The following is a 25,328-nucleotide window of genomic DNA, read 5'->3' on the forward strand; positions in this document are numbered from 1 at the left end:
CCCAGAGATTTGGGGTACCAACTCATTAAACCAGAGCTGGGAGAGCTGTCTCTTACTCGTGTCTATGAGCAGAGACATGTTAAGTGAGTTTGAACTATAAACAAAACCAATTCCATTAACATTTCCCAATGCTTTCAAGAATCAGAGAGACAGAGTTTTCTTTGAGACAGAAAACTCAAGCACAAGTGCTGGACAGACCTTTGTCTTTCCACCCCCAGCTTCCCTGGATACCAGCAAAGCTCAGCTTAAGCCTCTAACAGGACCTGAAAGGGAGGTAACTGTTTGTGCTGAGCCCACCTGGGCTGTAAAAGACCCTTCCCAGGTTGTGAGGTGATATTTTGGCAAGGCTTTTGAGGCTTTTTCAGAGAAAGAAGGCACAGTGAAAAGATACATTGGGAACCCTGGGTTTTTTTTGTGGGTTCTGATCCCCTTGTCTGGCTGTGGGAAAACCTCTGTTTGGGTATGACTAAAAAAGGATTTTGGTGTGAAGAAGCAGCATAGGCTCCTGCTCCCACAGTGGGCTTCCTGCAGGGGAAGAATAAGGGTTTTCTTTTGCATTGATTTCACTGCAATTTCTGTATAAAAAGAGAAGTGTGTGAAGTGACAGCTGCCACATGACTGGATCTGTTGGGCAAATGCTTTAGGAGATTTATTGACTTGAGCAATGCAGAAGTGTTACTGCAGCATCAATGCTGCAACTGCAGTGAGGTACTGGTGATACAGAACATGTTCCTGTGCCTAAACACAGATTGTAATATTGTTAATATAATAGGCCACTAGGAGGACTAAAATACAACTGGAATTCATGCAGACACACTGTACAGCTAATGCACACTCACGTTTTGAATGCTCAAAGATGACACAAACAGAAAATCAGGATGAAAATACAGAACAAAGCAGTTGCTAGGCCCTACTAGTGAATGAATAATCTGAAGAAATGTTGTTGAAAATGAGCTGGCATTTAATATTTATTAGAATACAAAAAAAAACCCTTTTAACTGTTAATTTCTTCAATATCTTAGATTATTCAGGATTAAAATGCTTGTAACAATGGAATAAAAATCTCCTCCATGCACAGGCATGGTTAGAGCCCTGTATGGACAGCAGGACTGCTAAGGTGGTATAATTCTGCCCATGCAAAACTCTTTGCAGGATCAGGGTATGAATTTGCTCCTGACATTCAGAAAATTCCTCATCAGAGGAGCAATGTGTTTATGGTTAGCCCTTGTAATGAAAGATCCCATCTTGAGCAAGAATGCTTGATGAGAATATTAAGTGATAATGATTATTTGCTTAGTGCTGCTATGGGGCCTTCAAAGCTCTCAAAGCAGCCTGCTAACAGTACTAGATTAAATTCCAAATGCAGCTGGAAGGTATTATTTATATTCTTTATTTAAAAAATGGGGAATTTAATAGCAAGAGAGGCTTAGCAATTTGGACATTCAGCCAGAACATCATCCCTATCTCCACAGTCCTGCACTCATGTCTGTTAAGCTTTTTGAATGTATTTGAGTATTTTTTTATTTGCAGGCAAAAATTTCTCTGTGGAAAGGCAGAGGCCTCACAGAGGTTCTCACTAGGGAGCATCTGAAATACTCTTCAACATACAGAACCTGGCATTTAATCGACTGAACGTGGTAGTTAATCAAATGTTTTGCACTGACTTTAGTGGAGTTTGGATCAGAATCTTGATGCATTAGAGAAATAAATTATTTAACTTACTGAGTTCCCCTAGAAACAAAATATTGAGCTGCAAACAAAGCTAACAAACACCAAATGGGATGCCATCTGCTGCAATGAACAGAACATGACCAGTTCCCCCCATGCTTGAGATTTCTCCAAAATACAATTTGAAATACGTTTGTTAAACTCCCAACTGTCTCACAAAATTGGCTTAGCACAGGTTAGCAAATTCCAGTGCCACCAGAACTAGAATTTGCATAGCAAGGCAGGCTATGATTTGTCAACCGGAGTTGATGATTTCACTCCTGTTGGAGTGCCCTGGGTAAACCCCCAGGGTTTTGTGCTGTCCAGAGCCTGTGGAACCTATGGAGATTTTTCACTTCATGCTCTGTGCCCTGGGGCCTGTGCACTCTGAGTGGTTTCTCCCCCTGAGTAAATATGAATGGTAATTATCCACATCATGCTGCATTCATAAATCTGGATTTTTCTGTCCTCTGCCATCCGGACTCCGTGCCTACCAGAGAAACAGGATATGGAGGCAAAAGTTCTGCTTCCCACAGATGTCTGTGCCAGGAATGGCACGAGATAGCTGAAATCCCAAGTCCCTGCTTTGTATGAAAGTTTTTGGCTGTGGAGGAGAGAGAGTGGGCTCCCCAACACTTTCACAGGAACAGAAGGACAGCGCTGAGCTAAAAGCAGAGCGTGTGACGCCTGTGGGTGACATCAGCCTTAGCCCCCTTTCCTCTTCCCAGGCACACTAATTGGGCAGCCAGGCAGCTTCATGGAATGGGAGGAGAAACCCAGCAAGGATTTGCCTTGTAGAACAAGACAGGAAGATAAATGTCCTCATACCTAAATTCCCTGCCCATACAGAGACTTCATCTTCGCGTGTCACCAGGACAAGTGATGAAACAGCCACAAACAGACAGAAGCTCCAAAGACAATTTAGTTTTCAGCAGTCAATCAGGAAGGCTCCAGCCCTCACATCACACAGCTTCTAAATGGTGGCTGCTGTCCTTGGCTTTCCTTGCTGCCTCTGTTATCAACACCATGCCATTAAAGATGTTATAACACAGCTTCTGTGTTTTCGCCATGGGTTTTATTTCTAGAAATGCTGTATCAGAAATGTTGAGCTCTCTGCACCCTGGCTTGCCATAGTACACGGATTTCATTTCTAGAAATGCTGTGTTAGAAATGTTGAGCTCTCTGCACCCTGGCTTGCCATAGTGGTTGTAGGAAACATTAAAAGATAGGATGATGTTCTTATAATGGTGACAGTAAAAATATTCTGTGAAATGATACAAATGCAAGTTTTAGCTTTTTCCAGCTGCCTATACACTAATGTTATGGAAAATGCAATAGAGAAATGGATTTAAAAAGATGAAGAATTTCATTTAGATATGATCTTAATGGGAGCACAGTAGGACCAGATTAGAAATGCACAGTATTTGGCCTTCCTTTCAACCTGGGGGAAATGTCTGCTGATGTTCCATGTCATTGCCCACAGAAGCAGGATGTTACAGACCAAAATTCTGCCAGTTAGAGGGAGAATATCGAAACCAATTTTCAAGCACCTCTATAAACTCCATGATTTTCACAGGATCCAAATAACATAAATTGGTCAGAGACATCAGCAAAAGCTACAGATTTGTAGCATCTTTGAAAACTGGGCAGCTGAAGTGTCTAAATATCCATTTAGGCACAGCCATTAAGAAGAGAAGCTTGAAGAAACCCTGACCTTTATTTTTACTGATTACAGGACATTAAAAAAGTCTCCTCTTAGTCTATGCAGAGAAAAATAATTCTTGCAAGAGCAACCAGCAAGCACATGCTATCTGCTCTGCTACTTTTGCTCCTCAGTTTCAAGCATAATCTTTTTCATTTCAAATCTGCTTTTTGTCTTATTCTATGTGTTACCAACAAGTTTCCCAATTGGGTAACTTTTTTTTTTGTTAGAAGAAATATCATAGACTATTACTGCATATTTAATATTTTAATTTTATAATCCACAGCGACACACACTATTCATATTTAATTTCTTCTTTTCCACCCACTTTTGCTTTACTCTTCATCCTCCCAAACCCATCTGAGACCCTGTTTTACAGTTTGCTTTACAGAGCATTCAGTAACCCATAGGATATGTGCATATGTAATAGGATGTCAGAAAAATCACTTTAAAGTGTTTGACTGGCAATTTTTTACATAATAATCACTTGGGGTTTGATTTGCTGAGATTAACACTGAAGTAGCTAAGAGAAGTTCTTCAGGCTACAGTTTTTTTACAGTAGGTAAAATTTTTAGTGCCCTCTATTAACGAGGAGGCAAAGGATGGAGAGATTGAGAGAAGGTGGCACTAATGGGAGCAGAGCCACCAGGTTGTGTCTCAGGGAATGATGAGCAGCTCAGGCTGCCAGGACCCTGACATGTGCTATGGAAACTTGTATCACTCCTAGCCTTTGTGAAGGATAATTACACATCTGAATTATATAACCACATCTTGTGCATTTCTCAATGTTCCCTGTGTCACTTTTTGCTGCTAAATCTGCTAAATACCATGTTTTTTTCTCCTGTCAAATACAAACATTGCTTTTCATTAAATTAATATGAATGCTGCAAAAGACTGCAATTCATGTATTGGGGCCTAAAATATAGAAAGAGAAATCTTTCTATAAAATATAGAAAGAGACAAAATATTACACTTTGGGACCTGCTATAAAGTAGAAAGTTTGAACTTGCAAAAAATATTTACCAATATTTTACTTTAGGTTATAGAGAGTCCATGTGTCATAGTGCACAAAATCTAGTATAACTTCTCATTTCAATAAAAGGCAAATCACTTTTGGGAAAGGAAAACAGCTAGTGGAACAAATTCTAAACACAAAAAAAATTATTTCAATATGTTTTTTGTCAATATTTGACATAAAATACCACATTGATTAGGATATTGTTATGTGAATATGGAAAGAAAAAGCGTCCTCTTAAAAATAGAAATAATTTGCCAACATATTCTCAGTATATTGCCACAATTCCTGCTGCCATCATCTGTGTAACTTATTCCTCATGTACTCTCCTTGGTACAGAACTCTCACATAAAATATCAGTCATTTCCCACCCTTCTCTGCATGATGTTTGAGTGCTTTATGCAAAACATCACTGTTATAGATGGGGAAGACAAGCTTCAGCTGGAAAAACAATTCACAAAAATATTACAGCCTTTATTCATGTCATTTAACTCTGCTAATCACATGGTCCTCTTGGAGTCAAAACATTTTCCCGCTTCAGAAAACAAACAGCTCACTGAACACACCTCTGTGCCTTACTGCTCTCATCTTGATTGAGTCAATCCAATGTTTATGGTATACAATCTATTTTTCAGCTTTTTCTTTTATTACTAATATCATTACAACAATTACACTATCTCACATGCTTACTAATATTTATAATTCGTTGCTTTTAATGTCTCCTGAATTCTATTTTGGCCCACAGTATTATTATAATATTCCTGTTCTACAGTGAGAGAAATGAAACCTGCAGCTTTATTTCCAGAGATGGGAGAGTGAAGAATGCCTGGTTACAAATGGCAGAAACACGAGTGCACTTTGGGCCATGCTGCAAATCACATCAGCTCCATCTGTCAAACCTCTGAAAAACAGCCCAGAACATTTTCCACTCGGGGAAATCACTAGCAAATTATCCCTTTATTCTGTATGTACTTTTGGTTCTTATTAGACTAAAGGATCTTCCTGCTTTCCACCTAAGAGCCCCTGTGCCTATGAAATCCAGATGTAATCTCCAGTTATAAAGGCAAATGGACTATAAAGGCACTCCAATGAGTGCTGGGCATGTGTCTGCAGTGGGCAGAGGGGTGGGAAAGAACTGGATGTATCAGGGTCTTACCCACACCCTGCTGATAATGCAGCTACTCATCCCTGCTGAGAAATGACCTGGGGGGCCAGGCCATCAGAGCTGTGACAGGGCACACAGCCTGCAAATGCACAGCTCTGCACAGCTGCTCTGTGCTGCTCTGCACAGCTCTGCACAGCTGCTCTGTGCTGTTCTCTGCTGCTCTGTGCTGTTCTGGGCACTTGCACACGAGCAGCTTTGGGCCAGCACTCAGCGATTCTGGCAAATGAACTCCAGGCCTTTCTGTGACATCTGGGCCAGTGGGTAAGGTGGTTATGCAGCTCCCACGTGCTGAAAAGACAAGCTCCCTCTGTAATTTGAAATTACTTGCTGAGATGGTGGGATGTGGGGTTTTTGCTCCAGTGATCAGATTTTTCCACTCAGAAAGGGCAAAGCTCTCCCCTCCTTACAGGGCCAAAGGGGTTCAGTGAGCACAAGGCTCCAGCTGTGGCCACGGGACATCTTGGCTTTTAATCACAAGGCCAGACATCTGCCCCTGGCAGCTGACAAGCCACACAGGCACAGATCACTGGGGATGCTCAGCACTTGGTGACACTGTGCCAGAGCCACTGGAACTGCACCCACCTGCCCAGCAATGCCTGAAGCCCTTGGATTTCCTGTTCCCACTTCTCCACATCTTCTCTCATCTTCTCTCGCATCCAACCCATTCTCCTGCTAGCCTTGCACACCATGTGTTTTAAATGCCACACAGCCTGCTCTCCTATGCCAAAGACTTTCTGTCCCTCACTGATACCCAAATACTCTTAAAACTATGTGCTAAAAGATATTTGAGTTAAAATGTCACCACCTACCCATGCCCATAAATACACTACCCAAACATAAAATAGCCTTTGTACCAGCTGGAGGGCTAGTCAGAATGGGCTTTGGTGGCACAGCACTAAAACTACTGAGGCCATTAATGCTAGAAGCAGAACTGCTTCAGCAGATAGCAGCTTCCAGTTTTTTTTTTTAGGGTTATCTTTTCCCTAAAAATGTCCCTTGCATACCATTAAAAAAGTTATTTTCTCCTGTGGACACTGCATTCCAAATGTTTTCTGTTGCCAAAGCCTTTTAAAAACTTAAGAAAGTTATGGAGAATGCTATCAACCTCCTTGCTGAGCCACTCTCCATTGCATAATTTTTTACTAAAGCTCCCAGCAGCATAAGAAACCTCAGCAGTTTCACCTAGAAGGCACAGGGAGAGAAATGAGCCTCCTATAACTGCAGCTTTTTACTGTTGCCAAGCCAGTTCCTCAGGCTGGCTGCAAGGATGTTCTTCCACACCACACAATATTTCTCTTAAGTGATGTGTGTCAAGTGAGGCTTTGGTCCCAGAAGACTGCCTAGCTAGGCTTCAAATTGCTTGTTTTGCTGTCTCTCCACTTTATTTTTTGGGAGCAACTTTGATGGCAAGGTATTAGAAACAATAAAGACCTCATTGGGAATATAAGGCTTGGAAGCAGATCTTAGAATGTGAACTTGTCCTGTGGAGGGGGAAAAAAACATGCAGATACAAGTGATTTGTTGATGTCTGCAGATGTCTTAGCCTATTTCTAATTTAACATGAGCAAATCAGACTTTAGCTTAGAAAAAATAAGTTTAATTCTGCATTATTCCCATGGGTGGTATGGTCAAATCTGCTTTCCTGTCAGACCATGCTCCTGTGGTTTTTGTCACTTAGGTTGTCAAATACTCCTGTATAATTCCCCTGACAATGGGTTTTACATCAACTCAGGCAATTACTCAGACAGTCCCTGCTTTGATGGCACAAGTATTGCATCACTCATCTGAGAATCAAACCCCTTGATTACACAGACAGGAAATCTGGCAGCCTCAAGCCTGTCAGTGGGAAAATCCTATTGAGGCAATTTTGACAAAATTGGGAAATGTGCAGCTCAAAGGTCCCCATGAGGCCACACTCAGGGATCACATGGTGGTGCTGAATATAAACATACCACCAAATGTTTACTTTACTAGATCACCTCTCTGAACACATGCAATGATTTGATATGTTCATTCCTTACTTGAAAGAAAAACAAAGATCTTAAAACACCCAAGATGGGTGAATGAGACTGCAGACTTCTTTCCAATCTACAGATTGTGGCAGTTTCTTGCTTAATATCCCAGGTTCATCAGGGCTAGGAGAGCAAATAAAGCTGATTCCCTCCCCACCTCATCATCTTCCTCTCTCTTAAGCCTGACAAGAAAAATAGCAAAGAGGAGGTGAGGTTTCTGTGCTTGATATGAAATAAACTGAAATATGCAATTAGTACATGGAAACCGACTATCACCTAATTTCTGTATTTGATCCAGCCCATTAGAATATTTCTTTTATTGACAAGGGACCTCCTCTACCTTCCATTACTTTCTGGTATAATAATTTGTAAGAGCTGCTTCAAACTCTATATTTGCAGTAACCCACACATTGTACAAAACAAGCCAAGACCAAGGTCCTCAGGAGCATTTGCTGTTTTCTTCTGGCTGTAACATGACACAGGTGTCACCAATTTCCAGACAGCAAAACAGATCCTGCTGGCCCAGCAAAATATCACCCAGGGCTGCCCCAGCTGCAGGTGTTCATGTTATATGAAAAGAAAAGGAAAGAAGTTATTTAGTGCTCACCAGAGTGTGCCCTGAGATGTGGTTTCACTCTCAAATACAAATGGTAACTACAATAGCTGACTTTTATTAAGTTTCCCACAGAGGAAAGTTTGGGGCAATGTTCATATTTTTAACTTTGGGTTGAAAGTCTGGTATTCAGGATAAGGCAGCTGCTGGTCAGGGAAAGGAGGAAAGCTGTTCCCCAGGGCAACACCTCCTTTCCATTTAAAGTCTTAGGATAGAGCTCTTCCCAAGTGCTAATTGGACCAAAATCATTATCTTAGGCTTTTCCATATGTGATAAGCAGAATCCCTCCCTAAGCACATCTGATAATGGGAAAAAAATTAATTCTCTGTGAAAGCAGAGTGCACATGGTCTCCTCAGAATTACTTCAGATACTCAAACGTGGAGACTCCTTTTTAAAAGAGACTTAATTCAAGAGCCAAAGAGCTTCTCCCTTTCAGAGAGAGCAAGGCACTTTCAGAAAGGGTCTCAAAGAACCCGAATCAGGCACACAAACTTTTCTGGCACATTCTCCAAGATCTGCCTAAAGAGGTGCACAGTACCCAGTGTGCTGCCAGCTCACACCCAGCTCAAGTCTTACTGATCTCTGCAGATGAGCCACAAGGAGAAGCAGCTCAGGCCTTTCTTTATTTCCCTCTCACTCTTGTTTAGTGCAGCCTGCAGAGGTGTCAGGGCTGCTCTAAGTGATGCTGTAACTCAGCAAGGCTGGTACAGCCTCTCTGCTATCAGCTTAATGCCTGGAGATCCTGGAGGATGGCAAGTGTTGTGCAATTGCCAGACTTTTCTTGTTTCCAGTCCTTTAGTGGGTATTCTCCCTGCTAATAGGAGGATGTGAGCACAACAGGTCAATCATACAGCATTAACTCCCAATCAGCCCACTCAGCTGTAAAATCCTTGAGTTTATCTGGGAATGCTGCCAGGTCAGTCCTATTTGTGAGTGCAGCCTAAACAGCAGCAACATCTCTAATTTTTCCTTGGCCTGCATTTACCAGCTCTCTCTAATGTCTACTTGAATTTCCAGGCACAGGGATTTGATTTCATTCATGAATCATCTGTTCCACACACCCAAACCCTGTGTGGTGGATGTGGCCATAACTCACAGTGCCCAGAGAAAACTCCTTTGTTAAATGAGTCCCTCAGTTCAAGTGCCCAGGCCATTAACAAGGTAACTGTGCCAGAAATGTCAGATTTCTTATGTATCTCATCACAACTGGGGGAAAATAAGAGGAATTAGAAACTTCTGATGGGTACCAATTCCTTCCATAAGGGATCTTTTTTTTTTAAAGTTCTCAAGTCATGCTTGAAATCCCAAGCAAGCCTTGATGGTGACTTAAATTGAGCAATAGGGACAAAGAGACCAAGAAGGGCTTTATTACAGAGAACTATGTGATAGCTGGTTAAGGACAGAGAAGTAAACATATTTTCCATAATTCTTTGGGACCACAAGGATGATTAAGTTATAAAATCTTTGACCAACTCAGTTACTTCTTCAAATGGTTCCTGTTTGATTATAAAATATGTTAATAAACAATGAGCCTGGGGAATGGAAATTCATCTTGTTTTCTGAATTCTTGTAAGAAAAAAGTCACTTGAGCTATGAAGTCTAAGCAGTAAATTAACTGATGAAATGTGAAATAATTTTTTCACTGCATAAACATGGTCATGATGTTGGCAAAGTGCTCAGGGCACTCCCAGGGTGCAAGGAATAGGAGCAGCTGTTTAATGCAGGGCTCAGTGAAGTTTCACTGACAGGGTGTCTCCCATGGGCTGCCTGCAGTGAACTTCAGATCAGGTGCTGTATATTGTATTAAACCAGAGAAGTTACTGTTCAAATAAAAAATAATTCATTTGATATATTTAAAATGAATGTTTCTTGTTTGGAAAATCTTACATGAGGAAAATACACATGGTTGTTAATTTAAGTGAAAGTTTTCTGCTGATGATTCAATGCATTTTATTCCTCTCTTTGAAATAGTGATTTGCTTTTCTCATCCAAAATTCTGCAGTGTGCCAAAGGATGACATAATTTCAGAATATGTTTTTCAGGTGAAAATAAAAGTAACATAAAATTGGTCCTAATGTCAAGACAATTTAACCAGGATTCTGTTTAAGACTGTAACAATAAGTATTTTTCCCTTCAATGTCTAAAAGCACTTTTTGATTCCTTAAACTGTCCCTGCAGTGTCCCTTTATCACAGTAATGGCCCATCAGTTGCTTCTCTTCTGGAGCTCCTGTACAGTGCTTTTTTTGCTGATGAAATTTGCTGTGTATAAACTCTGGAGGCAATGCTGGAGGATGCATTGGTTGGGAAGGAGACAAATCAAATGCCAGGTCTGGGCTAAGAGAGATTCCTGCCTCATTAGAGCCCCCAGGCTGCCCCAGTGCCATCCTGGAGCTGCACAGCCCCATTCAATGGGCTCAGGGGCTGGCTCAGCACACTTGCTCTTCACACAAGCACTGTAAACTCATTTTGCCCATTTTTGATGCACATCTTTGGTTTTTGCCTTTTGGGAATTAAATTCAAAGCCTGTACTCTTTCCTTTTTCAAAATACCAAATATTCTGCATGAAAACTGCATATTCTCCCCCCAAAATTTATACACTTAGATTTTTTTTTTAATTTGTTGGCCATAAGTGCCTCTGTCTCTGCTGTCCCCCTTTTTTTGTGGGTAGTGTTGCAGATCACACAACTCTGATTTAAACAGACTGTGGATCTTCTCCTGTTGGACAAACTGCAGCTCAGAAAAATTTGCTGTGCTGTTTCAAACAAGGAGTTCAGGGCAACCTGCTTTTCATGGTTACTTCCTCTCATTTGTCATTCTGAAAAGTTTAATACTAATAGGCAAATCTCTAGTGCTTTACTGAGCTTCTGCTGTTCAGGGAGAGGCAATGCTGTTTGGAGAGCTATTTCAGACCCTTGAAAAGTAAACTCAAGAGCTCCCCAGCATAATGCATGAAAAATGCTGGTGCTGGCTGAGCTACACACCTGATGCCTTTTGGTTAAATGATGGAGTTTTACAGGATCCTAAGGCCTCTTCAATGGCTTTCTTTAGGTTTTGAGGCTGATTTGGCACATTGCAGAGACATCATATATAAGGCATTCCTGAAAAGAATTAATTAAAAGTAGTTGCAACTCTGAGTCACTTTTCTATACTGGAACCAAATCTAATTGCTCTGTTAATAGCAAAAGACCTTGGCCTTCAGAAGACAGAACTGATTTTTATGTATTTTTTTCATATATATACACACACACACATATATATATATATGCGCACATATATAATTCATCTCCTACACATAATTAAGCTCTGAATTTCTGGATGTTCTGGATGAGGAATTAAGTGGATGCTCAAATTATTTTCCTGCACATATCCTTTTTAACAACCTTCTGCTGCCCTTTTTACTTTTTTTTTCCTTCCCAACTATGAAGTCAGATTATTTAAAATTGTTCTTTCTAATATGACCCACATATATTAAAATGGAATCATATTCTGGGTACTAATGAAATTGGGTTGGTTGGGAAATGAGGCACATACATTTCAGGATTTTTCTTTTGAAGTTTGTGGTCAATTTAATATTCAGTTAAGCGGGACTTTGATGCCAAAAGAATTGGAATAAATAGGAGTACTGCCATTTTGTTCTTCATATTCCTTCTGCATATTTGGCCCAGATTCCTGACAGCTCTAAGACTCCAACTTTGGTTAATCACCTCTGAAGTTGCAAGGCACAGTCGTTTCCTGAAACTGAAAACTGGGGTCTGGGAAGAGATAAAAATTCTTTTTCATTTATGCACTACACCAGTAAATTTCAAACCAGCAGCTCATTCCTTATTTTCTGCTACCACCTTTGTTTATAGTGTAACACTCCCCAAATGGGCTGAGTGCTGCGCACAGAAATGAAAGAGCTTGAATCTAAAAAGAAGAGCTGGGGAAACAGACTGAACATGGAAGCAAAATGATTGCACTGGGTCATGACTGGGTGTCTCTACTTTCAAAGAAATTGGCTTGTTAGATGAAAGGAGAGAGGGAAGGGAGTGAGATGATGAGAGGAGAAAGCATGAGAACAAGAGGTTGGAAAGTTCCTTTTCAGGGTTGCTGAGACTGTGTGATGTCAGTTCAATACTCACAGACACAGAAAAGGGAGTGGATTCACATGAAGTAAGAGGAAAACACAAATTTGTTTTTGTTTAGCACTAAGGTCATGTCATCAGATCAGGACTGGTCTTCATCAAAATAATGTTTAAAACCATCAAATCTGACACCAAGATCTCAGAATAAACCAGAAGATAGGTGATTTCCATAGCATAATTTCATCTGAATTTTCAGGAATACTTCTCCAGAGTTTTAAGCAATTTAATCCATGTTGTTCTATATAAGCTATCTAATTATATGTGGAGGAGCAGCCTTAAAAGACAAATCCTGTGTTTACTTGCTAGCTTTAAATTTCAGCTCCTCACTAATGGTGGAGTACAAGCACTAGCCTGTCTCTACTTGTCAATTTTGTAAGTCTAATTTTGTGACAGTTGAGCATTCAAATGTAACATTCTGTTCTAAAAATACTCAGATCTTTACTCTTCTGCAGGTCATGTTTTTTCCAAGTCTGCCTGGTTTTAGTAATCAATCAACACACTGGGGAATAAAACAAAAGGGAAGTAAAAATAATAATGAGGAAAATGAGAAATAATACAAAAATTACAGTAACTTACACTTGGGCTCTCCTTGGTCTTGCTGTCTTTACTGGAAGCTCCACTCAGCTGCTCAATTAAACTGTAATGTGCCAATTGTTCAGGTCCATCCTCTCCAAAGTGGCCATAGAGACTGTGTTGGTACAAATCCAATATTGACATTGGGTTCCCCAAAAACGACCTTCTTTGACTTTGTTTTTCCTGCACAGCTGCAAGAGATGTAACAAATAATATCCTCATGACAGTCTACATTGATTTTAGTGTAATTTTACAATTGTAAAATGTATTCAAATTGTTTTTTAAGGTATCTGAAATTAAATGCAATAGAAACATTAAAAATACTGCCTTCTAATTCTCCAATGCATATACAGGGGACTGTTCACACTAAATGTTTGAGCAGGAGGAGATAGTATGAGACAGACAGAATTAATTTCCTTTCTTTTCAAATTATAGACAAGGTGGTTAATTTGGGGGATCTTCTCACTTAATTATTTGCAGAAAGGTTATGTTCTTCTCTTTTAATAGACTTACATGGCAGATGTGCTAAGTTCCTTTAGCATACCCTTCAGTTTGGCTGCACTTGGGAGTTTTTTCCTTTTCACTACATTTTTAGTTAATGAATACAACAGCATAAAAATACACAAGTAAGGTAAGAAAGTGGTGCTTGTTCCAGAGCCTGCTGTAGCACAACATTAGGAATAAAGCCCTGGTTTCTGAAGTCCAAGGCTGAAAACTCATTCAGAAGAACAAAATAAAACCAGGGGAATTTTCTGCAGCTTCATGAAAGCACACAGGAGACAGATGTTTATGTGAACATTAAGCTCTTTCCTCCCAATTCTTGTTACACAAACTTCAACACTGCCTTATAACCTACAGCCTTAGGAGAAGGTCTGCCTCCAATGCCTCTAACAGAATCACATCAGGGTAGAACCAATTTATAACACTGAAATCAAAACACTTTTATGGTTGGAAGAGAAGGATCTGGAATATTTGGCATATTCCCTGTTACTCTACTGACCTTCTCTTTAACATTGGGCAATGTGCTGGGAATCTCATGCTAAGCCCATTAAATCAACAAAACTCTTATAATTGACTTTTAATAGCCTTTGCATTGGGCACTCAGTCTTTCTGTTCCCTGCTCATAAATGGAAAATGAAAATCATTCCAACACTATAACTGTGCACCCAGTGAGTTTGGGGATTTAGCTAATAAATGCAATTATCTATTCATATAAAAATATTCTCTGTGGATTTGCTGGAGCCCCTGCCCCAGCCTCATGTGGATGTTTTGAGGTTATATCAAAAGTGCATAAAGACACTGAGACCTTTGAACACAGAATGGGATAAAGTATGGTTGTTAATTCCATGTGAGAACAGCATTTAGAGAGCACAGCACAGAAACCCTGACTATGAGGAATGAGCACAGCAGAAATACTTTTGCAGTAATGTGTCATAATCTTCTATTTGTCTCAATCACAGTTATGTATTTATTCTCTTACTGGCTCAGAAGGGAGGCATATACACAAAATTAATGAATCTCTATGTAAGATGGTCACCTCAAGTCATGCTTAGATATCATTAAACTTGGAATCTGCTGCCATTTAATGCAACTGCTAACACATGATAAAATAAGGAGGTTTTTTTCTGCAAATTGTGATGAATGCAGGAAAGAGAAAAAGCTTATTTACTTCTTTTAAAAAAACATATTTATTGCATTAAAATATGCTTTGTAAAAAGCAAAATCTGTAAAAATAAGTGTTTATGGGCTGACTAAAATGACTTGCAATATTTTCTACAGATTAAACCCACAAAGCTGCAGCACTAATGTAAATAAATGATCCTAGCTTGCTATTCTGCTCTCTCCCATGGAATCTCAGGCAGTGGGTTAGCTCTGAAAATGCCAAATGCAGGAGACACTGAAGAGCCCAGCGTGCAGCCGCCTGTGCTGCTCTCCGTGCCATCATCATCACCTGGTGATGGTGCTGCAGGTGCTGATCTGTGCCAGGCCAGCTTGAGGCTGCTCAGGGCATCAGCTCCAGGCCCTGGCCAGAACTCCCAGCTGCAGGGACCCCTGGGCTGCAGGGACAGGGACAGAGCTGCCCTCCCCTCCCCAGGGCACACATCTGCACGGGAAGGTGGCTCCGAGCACAGCAGGCTGGCGATGGAGGCAAGGCAGCAATTTCCCAGGTTATTAAACACACAGAAAACTATTATCTCAAGAACTTCACTTAATGTGTTTTTATCTACTGGAATTCAGTAAATTCCGAATTGCCGTCAATTCTCACTAAAAGCTTTCTCACTTGAAAGCTGCAATATATACAGAGAGGAAAATGAGAGAGAGTTCACTGTGGCACCATAACCAACATCACCTTGACACAGAGGTTGGGAAACTGTGGCCTTCATCACTGCATTATTTCAACTGGCTGTATAACAAAAAAAAAAAAAAAAAAAAAAAAAGAAAACTATATTTATAGTTACCTTTCAATTTTGTAATAATGTAATTATTTTTATTTGCACCACAGAGGTTTATATATAAAAACCTACAAGTTAAGCCCCCACTAGCAAAAACTGTGGAAGAGGGGGAAAAAGGATGTACACATAATAAAAAGAAAAAGGTAATAAAAAGTTAATGGAAAATTAGACTGAAGAAAGATTTGGGGTTAGAAAGTGAAATCTAGACAGAAAGTTCAATGAAGGACACCATCTGCTGCTGAGTCAGTGTGGGGATGAGGGACATACATCTTTATGTACCAATTTTCAATTACCTTGTCTGTTGCTCTTTGTTAGCTCCACAAGAGTCTCCTGTGCAGCTCTGAAATAACTGGCTTTGTACTCTGGCTCTGCCTCACTGTCAGTGCTGCTCGCTGAGTACGTGCACACCCTTAGAGCTGTGTCCTACACAAAGAACGGCATGGCAGCAAGTCAGAAAATGCAAAAATATCAAAATAATGCTGAAGATTATACTGGGAGTAGAACATTTTATATTCATCATGCAGTATAAACAGGTAGTTCAACTGGGAAAGTCTGCATTACCAGCCTGCTTCAAGTAATCATCAGTCTGACATGGGGGGAAACAATCCATTCTTATCCTGCTACACCCCCTGAGACAGTCTGGCAGAAGCAATCCACATTTTAACCTTTTTTTCCCCCCCACTGTAACATTTTTTTCGATTCCACCAATATTTTGGGGTAATTTTATCCAGCAAGTTTAGTTTTAGTAGTTCTCAAGTATGTTTAATACAGTCTAGTTGTAACATGCAAAATTATCACACCACAAACAGTTTGCTGCAAGCAACTCTAGAGACAATGAGGATGGCCAGTGGACAATTTCTACACCAGTAAATCCTAGTTGTTTCCTAAATTCCTATCTCTTATCCTGATATTTATATTACAGTCCTGGAGAGCCCTTAGTTCCCAGGTGGTTCCTTTGCCAGCTCTTTCCAGGAAGCAGTATCATTGATTTTCTTCTGGGAATAGAGAGGAACACTGACAGCTCTGGACATCTTCTAATCATGGAAGGCCTGAAGGCTCAAGGCATTCAGGAGCAGCAGCTCAGTACAATAAACCCTCCAAACCAGGCAGGGGGAAGCCAGGCCTGATAGTGTTGGTGTGATGGCATGTATAAATACCACCTACCACCCCTACTCTGGTGGCCCTAGTGAGATTTTGATTCTGTTTCTCTAAGAGGGATAATACTACTATTACTACTACTACTACTACTACTACTAATAATAATAATGGTAATAATAAAATTATATAATAATAAGATAATAATTTCCCCATCTTTCCATCCATGCTGCAGCTTTTAACTGATGCAGAAGGACATTTTTTTGATAGGAATCACACACTTGTGGAGAGGGAAGCAGAGCTGAGCATCCCTGCATGCAGCCAGGAATTCCCAGCATTGCATGTCAGCTGTAGTCCCAAAACCCCACAGAAACGTTAGAGTACATACGTGTTGGGAACATACTCTAGAGTATTTTCCTGTTCACAATACTTCATAGCACGTCTCAAACTCTCATACTAGACAGACATACAGACAAGGAAACCTAGTCCTGGGGAAAAAAAACATCCCAATCTCATGAAAAGCAACAAACAAGATCAGCTTTCTGGAAGAGAAGAATGGGGTAAAATATCTCCATTTCCTTTTCTAAAAGTCCTGAGAGGATTTTAATTAAAACATGTTTATAACCAGGAGGACAAAGAACCTTTAGGTGCTGTATTATTATTACTGATAAATAATGAGAGAGTGAATGAAGGGTAAGGAAGTAAATGCAGCTGTTAGATTGTTAGTTACTCTTCACACATATTAAAACACTGATACTCAACACTGGCCACAGTACCCATTTCATTTAAGAGGTGCCACTACTCATTTTATACCTTTGGTTTAGTAGTTTTCTTGGGGGCCCACTCTGGAAGAACTTCTCTATTTTCTACAATCTCTTCGGCGTGGTCTAACGAGGCAGAGGTCACAGAACTTGCTTCTTGCTCACTTTGCTTTGCAAGGTTAATTATTCCTGAATTAAGGGAGGCATTATTTAAATTCTAGGTCTCATCAGCATCTCCATGATAGTGTGTCAATTATAATTCAGTAAAAGCTGGGGGCAAATTGTGATACTTTCATTATGTCCAATAATATTTTACTACTCAAAGGAAGAACTTACTAACTTAATGGAATAGTTCTAAGTAAAGTAGCAGACATTCATCCAAATTCTTTTCCAGTTAAAAAGAGAAGAGGAAGCTATGAATTTAAATCCCTTCATTAGGTATAAAATATATACCCTTTCAACAGAGAAACAACACTCAGTAACTACTTCTAGGCATTGTAGGCTCTCCTCTGCTATTTCATGTTCTTAGAGAACAATCTTTTAATATAAATATAATTGGAAGTACCTTTCTAGCAGAAAGGCAGCTTTTTTGTTTGCTATATTTGCACTATGCAAAATCGAAACATCGAAGAAGATATATGGTGCATATGAAATAAAGTGATAATTGTAATTTGGATGAGGAAGTGAGGGAGAGAAGAATTGAATGAAGATAGTCTAGGTAAAGAATGAGCTGACCCCATCATCTGATGTATACTACTTTTTTGCAACATCTCTTCATGACAATTTAATTAAGATACAAACCTTACAAGGTTGGTGCAGTGAATATTAGCATTAAGATCAGAACAATCTTACTGCTACTGACTTCTTATGAAGCAATTCAATGCTTGCAGTTTCTGTTCAATTTGTTATAATGACAGTGTTTAATCATGGGCTCTACTCTATAACACACTGCTGAATTGAGGTCACACATGTGGCCATTCAAGCATGCAGCACGTAATCTATAACTAAGATTTCTCTTCTGAATCCTTCTTAGCCGGACCATTAATTAACAGTGCACCTATTTTAAAAGTAATAAGTATTAAAATATCTTTTATTTAGCTTTAATTTGAAACAAGCAAAGGAGTCTGCTATAAAGCATACAAAGTGTGTTTGCAGCCTATTATGCCACTACAATACTGCACTGGGAATATTGCTAAATCAACTGAATTCTAAGAGGTTTAATTAGAAAACTTCTGTTATGCATCCTATGGACATATAAGAGAGGCTTCTTTCCTCCTATATATGGTTCAATATATGTCAGCTCATTAGCAGAACATATATTTGATGGCCTTAAACTAAGATCAAACTTAATATTTAACCTTACATGCTAATTACATAGAATCTCTCTTATAGAGGGACACAGATTTATACAAGTTAAATACTCACAACTTCTACAGGAGAAGTAACTGGACTGACAAAGTGCTAATCACCATAACCTCAATAAATGAGTGACATTTCACTTGGTCAAGATCAAACAATACCCTTCTGCATTAAACTAATCACTTTTACTGTGCTTTCTGCTGTTTCTGTTGTGCTGACTATGAAAATTTCCCTATTGTTAATGCTACATGATTTTTAATGCTATTAAAATATATATTAATAACTGCAGAGCCTTCAAAAAACTTATATAAATAGTCAATGTTTGTTTATAAAAATGCACAGACTTCAATGGAACTGTTTACTAATACAGAGTTATTTTCTGGAGCTTTGATGGGTTGCCAGTCCTTTTACACCTTTGTCAGCTCTTGTTTTACAGCTTAAACACACATATAGCTCATAAATGAGAGTCAGGTACTTTATGTTCATATACAGAAATGTGTTTGTATGATGTAGTAAAGTAATGAGAGCCTTGTTTGAGATCATATATTCAGTGGGACAGAATTTATGCATTGAGGCCAAATGAATCCTTAGTTCAAATCCAGTATCAAAAGCAAGCAAGTCTTTATGAATTTATCTTTTCTATGTCACAACACGGTTGTGCTTTGTACTTTGTACAGTGTGATCCTGAATATTGCTGAACATCCATATTCTTTTTCAAGTCAACTTCCAAGGCTGTCATATGGCCTTTTTTTCTTCAAGTACTGTTTCTTGAGAAAAGGCTTTAAGTACTAAACTAATTTTTCTTTCTCAGATAAGCATTTTGTATAACAAAATTTCCATACAGCTCAGGTCACAAACTTGTTAACCTTACGCATTCATAAAGAGAATATCTTCTGCTCCACATTTAACATTTCTTCTATCAATTGCCATTATTACAGGATTTCTGCTAATCAAAACAGAGGCTGAGGCAGAAATAATGTGATTTTCAGTGTAATTGACATTTTACCTGAGGAAGCTGGTTTGGGAAGGCGACTCTGAAAAGGTCGTATCCCTTTGGCAGTCATGGCCGGATCAGATGTTGAGTGACTAATCACACTTTCCACAGGCTCCTGGCCCTTAGCTGCTGAAGGCACTTCTCTCTCAAGAGTTTTGGCTTTTACTGAAGGAGCTGCAAGAGGAGCTGGCTCAGGTGCTGCAAAGATTCCCGTTTCCAAGGAATTTCCCATTTCTTGCTTGGAGATGTGTCTCGCTGTCGATCGGTTCCCCGAGTCGGGCAGGGGGAAAGTTCCAATCCCGCTGTCCAGTGTCCTCATCTGGCAGCAAGACTCTAAGGCACAGGAAATTGGTGTGATGGGAAAGAACTAAAGGTATTTAAAGCCAGGGAAAGGACCCAGGGGGAAAAAAAGGCCTCTTCAAGGAAAGGGAAACATTTTGTGAGTGTGCTGTTACCTGACACTGGGATGCTTTTGACACTTTGTGTAACTGAATACAAGGAAATCCCTGTTGAGTGAAATTAAACAAGTGCCACAACATTGACACTGGCCTGCTTTGGAGCAACAGTGTGACAATGGCTAAGTGGGGCAGGTCCTGGAAAGCAATTACAGATGAAATTTTAAAATCATTTCGTTTGAAAGCCCACAGAATGCCTGGAAAGTACCAGTGCGAGGGATGGAGTGGTGCAAGACATTTCTTCCCATAAACCCACTCTCCACACAAGAAGGTGTTAACCAAAATGTATGATGTATTCTTACACAAAATTAAGATTTACAGAATTTTCTAAGAGATACTCATCTCTCAGAGCATCCTGAAAATCTTGGACAGCAGCAGCCCTGCCTTTGTTTACCTTGTCACACTCTGGTCTGCACATCCCAGTTTGGGTAAGTGTCCACAATGCCAGGCACATTTAATACTTTTTTTTGGAAGCACTGTGGTCTCACACAGCCCTCCAGATTATTCATCCTATTGGAAAGATGCTGTACAAACCATGGAACAGGGACAGGTACAAGTGTAGCTGTGTGCTCACTGCTATTTGAGCAACCAGCATGTACAGGCAACCCCCCTGCCCTCTCATTCTGTATCAGTTTCCAGAGAATTCCCTTTTGTTTCCAAAAGGGGCAAACAATGTTGAAGAGCCTGTGATGGCAATGTCCTTCTGAGAGCTATAAACACCAAGGAGGGAACTTCAGCACTAGTGGTTGGAAAATGAGCATAATTTAGGTTAAATGTCTGGAAACATCCCTTGACAGCAAGATCTTAAGTCTGTGGCAGACAATCCCAAAGGAAGCAGAGGAATTTGCTTTGAACAATTTAAGGCTACACTAGACTAAAGATACACTGCACTGAACAATTGTACTCTAGCAGGAGATGCAGAACAGGGCTCAATATATTTTCTCCATCTCTATTTTACATGTTTCTGAGTATTGACTTTTTTCTGTGATATGTCCAATTGTTATTTAAGTCTGTTGCAGTTGGCAGTGCTCTCTCAAGTAATTTTCATTATTTTTTCCTCTGCAGTGTTTCTAATACTCTCAAAAATTTGGAAATATTTCTCCCCTGTGGCTTTTGCCTATTTGTTTTTGAACCAAGAACATTACCATAGTCATTCTTGTTAAATATCTTCATCTCAATGGGCCTTTCTTGATAACAAGGAAAAAACTACTTACAGATAAATTAAATATGTATTTCTGTTTCATGGTTCTTGAGAAAGGAGAAGAAGCCTATATTTATGTGGTCTTCTTTGCCTTTTCCTCATCATTCAGAATCAAAGAAGGACTGAAAGTCCTGAACCCTACAGGGCCTGGCTGAGCTGCAGTGGCAAATTCTCTGTGCATTGTCTTTTGAAAGGGCAAGAACTGACTCTGATTTCTCTCACAAAATTACTGCATGCCAATTATTTCTCTCCAAAGGAGAAAAGGTGTGGAAGCCACGCCTAGCGAGCACCAGCATTTTCCATCACATTTTTTGCTGATGTGTCATAATGATTTTTGGAGTTGCTGAAGGTTTTCCAGGAAGCATGAAGAAAAAAAAAAATTATATTTGGTTCTGCTGCATCAAAAAGAGTATCCCATCTACTGAACCCTCTGATCTCAGCTATACTTCCTCCAACTTTTTTGTTTGTTTGTTTGTTTGCTTTGGAATAGCAAAATATCTAGACAGAAGTGGGAGTGTGGAGAAGCAATTTAAAATGCCAGGTGTTGCCCTTGCCATTTTTCTGAAGATAATCAAGCTGAAACAGCATGTTAGCTTATGGACAGGCAATTCTTCAGCTAGAGACTGTTGAAGAGAGAGTTATTAAATAAAGGGAAATATGGAATAAAAAGGATTTCTGTTATCTGCCTCTCAACTAAGAGACATCTGAGCAACCCTGGTTGTGTTGGGGAGGCAGAGAGACATGGAGTGAACTGAAAACACAAAAACCACAGAAGTCTGAGGAGTCTCCCCTCTCCTGTCTGTATGGCCAGTGTGAGACCTGATTTGGAACCATTTCCACAGGGATTCTGAAGGACCTTTTAGTGTTGTTTCCTTTCTTACCATTCTCTAAGAAATGAAAAAGCCATTCCCACTGAATTATTACAGGAAAATTAAGTGGGATCAAAATTTTTGTCAAAAAGCAAAGCTACAGCCTTGGCTAAGGAGAACTGGAAAATGGAAACTTTTATTTTCTCAGGGCATTTCTTGAAATGACATATGGATTTCTCTTGCCCACTACTACCTTGTGTACATCTAGGAATGGACCATGAAAACAATGGCAGAGAATCAAAAGAAATTAATACTGAGAGCCAGACTTCCAGAATGTACGGTCCCCTGCTGTTTCCAAAATAATTGGGAGAGTGATGAAGGAGCACACCATGGTATCACATTTAATTAAAAGGAAAAAAAAAATTAATCAATTATATTCTTCCTTCATAGAGACTTTACCCATGATAAAGGAAATATACCAGGTGGAAAACAGATTTTTAAAGCAGTTCACACAGCTCAATTTTTAGTTCTGAAAAACCACAAAAGGGTCTGGTTTTCAAAGTGCTCAATGCTTGGCAGCTCCCATTGAGACACTTAGAGACAGTTTTTTAGAAAATTCTGTGACTCAGCTATGTTGAACAATCCACAAAACTCTAGTCCTAAATCCAGAGGAAACCACAAAATTTTTTGTGAATTTTTATTTTTCATCACTGAAAGTAACTAATTCACCCCTAAATCTACATAATAAAAATAAAAAAGTATCTTCCAGAACAATTTGTATTAATGAAAGAACAGATATACATTAGCTTATGTTTTAAAAAAAATTTTCGTGAAGCAACTGCAAAATAAAAAGTACTTTATACATCCTAGTGACAGCTTTCAAACAGCTTCATGGCCCATCTGATTTCATCAGCTGCACTGACACTTCAAATTACTGTTATCAGCAAGAGCTGCACAAGACTACATAATGAAAATATGTAAAAGTTAAATCTCTGGTGCTGTGACAGTACCACTCAGGAGATGAAAAATGACTCCGTGAAACATTAAAGTCTGGAAAGAGTTATATATGAGCTTAATTACTTTTGCTTGAGAATTCTTCCTGGCATACCAGCCAAATTCCTTGCCTTTGCCTGATTTTTTTTTTCCTCCTCTTTCTTTGCCAGGGAAGAAAGAAGCCCACAGAATAGTATTGATTTTATTGTGGACATCTACATTGGGTTTATAGTGGATAGACTCATCATCAGCCACTTCTCTGAATAATCAGACTGGAATCAAAAGCCTGAAATAGTCCTTCCCCACTCTCTCATCGTGGGGATTGGAGTCTGGACCTAAAACAAAGTCCTTGGAAGTCCTACTGTAGAGGAACAATTCCAAACTGAAAACAGAAACAAGGAAGAATTTCTATTTCCTGGAGGTCAAGAAACTCCTGACTGCATGGGAACCTCTTGATGACAGGGTGTTGTAAGAGCCCAGTGGAAAATTTGAGGAAGACCTTTAATGTTAAGAAGCCTCTTAATCACAGGAAAAAAGAAGTTAACATTGCATAGAAAGTTTTCTGAAATACTTCTCAATAATTTTCAATTTTAATATTTTCACGCGCAAGACGATCCTGCAGTTCGTGTGCTCCATCAGCTGGACACCACAGCAATTTGTGCAGCTGGACAATGCTTTGCAATATTTCATCATCACTGGTGCTTCACCAGCATTTTCTGGTGTCAGTAGGTCAGCAATGTCTCTTCAACACAGAGTCAGCACCCAAATTAGAGATGGAACAAAAAGGATTTGTGAAAACTCTGCACCACTCTGAGGGTCTGTACAAGAGGAGAGCAGGAAAGGGACACACACTCAGGCTGGCAGGTATCAGGAATTCTAAAAATCAGATCATCACAGGGGAAAACAACTCTAGCAGCTCATTCTGTATGGATTTTTTTTTACATTTTCCTCTGAAATGCAAAAATTAAAGAGTTAGAAGTAAACATACCCCACTGATAAGAACTGACAGCTTAGAATTAATTGAAGTATTTTAGGGCATTCTCCTGAGCGTAGATAATTTAAAAATGCATCTTAAACACCAGCAACAAATCATTAAACCTAATTATTCTTCAACTTTTTTTTTTTTTTTTTTTTTTTTTATTTCTTCTGAAACACTTGCCACAAAGATATCAGAAACACATCAGCTCCATCTCAGGAAGCATCCTTGGTACCATTCACTGGGGACTGGAAGGGAATACCCAGGGAAGCTGAGTGCTGGCCCTGCTTTGTGTTCCTTCAGAAGTGCTGCCCTGGGTCCCTGTGAGGCTGAGAGGAGCTCTCCTCTGAGCTGGCACCAAGCTGCTTTGTGCTGCTTCACAGCACCCTCCTCTGCTCCTCTTTCCATACAATGCAGGTGAGAGGAAAATCAATGTGGGGGGAAAAAATAGAAGGAAGCACAGAAGAGCTCCTGTGAAAGGAATTGCTTCCAGCACAACATAAGAAATGTGGGTCCAGCCCTGATTAAGTTCTACACTGATGGTTGCAAAATAGGGTATTAAAACAAGCAGTGGAGCAAAATCCATCCCACTTTTAAATTAGGGATGTGTTTGTCTTTCTAATGTTGAACCTGTGGTTGAGTCCTAGCACATAATGAAGAGCTTTTATGAATTTCATAAAGGAGAAGACATAAGATGGTGACATGTCTTTTAAACAAAGCTTCTTATTATACTTTTCTTCAATAATGTGAAAACATGCTTTTGCTAAGGGGGATAAAATGCCACATGTTATTGCAAACAAACCTTTAACTGAATAACTGGGGAGTGTTTCATAACGTCTCCTCAGGTAAAGCAAAGATTCACATTCTAATAAAGTCCTTTTATGTTGCATCCTAAATGAGTTTCACAGATGCTCAGTCTATTCACAAATCACATACAAGTCCTGCTTTACACAGGGACTGTTACACTGCTGAGAATTCTATAAAATAACTTGTGGTTATTTTGACCACCTATTTAAAACAATATGTGAGTTTTTCTCTGCTTTTGAAAAATCCATAAAAATCTTTACAAAAACCACAAGATGCCAAGTTTTGCCCACAGAGCTAAAGTAAGGCATCCATCAGCAGTTCTACTGAACAGGTATTTGTGGATAAATATAATTCAAAATGATCAGGCAATTCACCTGCTTTGAATTACATAATGAGAGGAGACATTCCTGGATGGTGGCACAGAGAAAAGGATTTACAGGTTGGAGAGGAAATAATTACAGGTGCTGGTGTGCTGTAACTGCAGTTCTGCCTCTCTGCCCACTTGTGCCACG

General features: G+C 39.6%; 1 protein-coding gene across 1 annotated transcript in view; it reads right to left on the reverse strand.

Annotated features, from left to right (window-relative positions):
- The window catches only part of NCKAP5 (NCK associated protein 5), a 368,935-nt gene that overhangs the window by 11,953 nt on the left and 331,654 nt on the right, over positions 1-25,328 (reverse strand). The window contains exons 16-19 of the mRNA XM_058028292.1: positions 19,588-19,908; positions 17,275-17,411; positions 15,660-15,789; positions 12,917-13,104 (exon numbers count right to left, since the gene is read on the reverse strand). Of these exons, the coding sequence (XP_057884275.1) occupies positions 12,917-13,104; positions 15,660-15,789; positions 17,275-17,411; positions 19,588-19,908 (776 nt within the window). The remainder of the gene's footprint in view (positions 1-12,916; positions 13,105-15,659; positions 15,790-17,274; positions 17,412-19,587; positions 19,909-25,328) is intronic.

Source organism: Melospiza georgiana, chromosome 7, assembly GCF_028018845.1.
Source record: "Melospiza georgiana isolate bMelGeo1 chromosome 7, bMelGeo1.pri, whole genome shotgun sequence".
NCBI classification, from domain to species: Eukaryota; Metazoa; Chordata; class Aves; order Passeriformes; family Passerellidae; genus Melospiza; species Melospiza georgiana.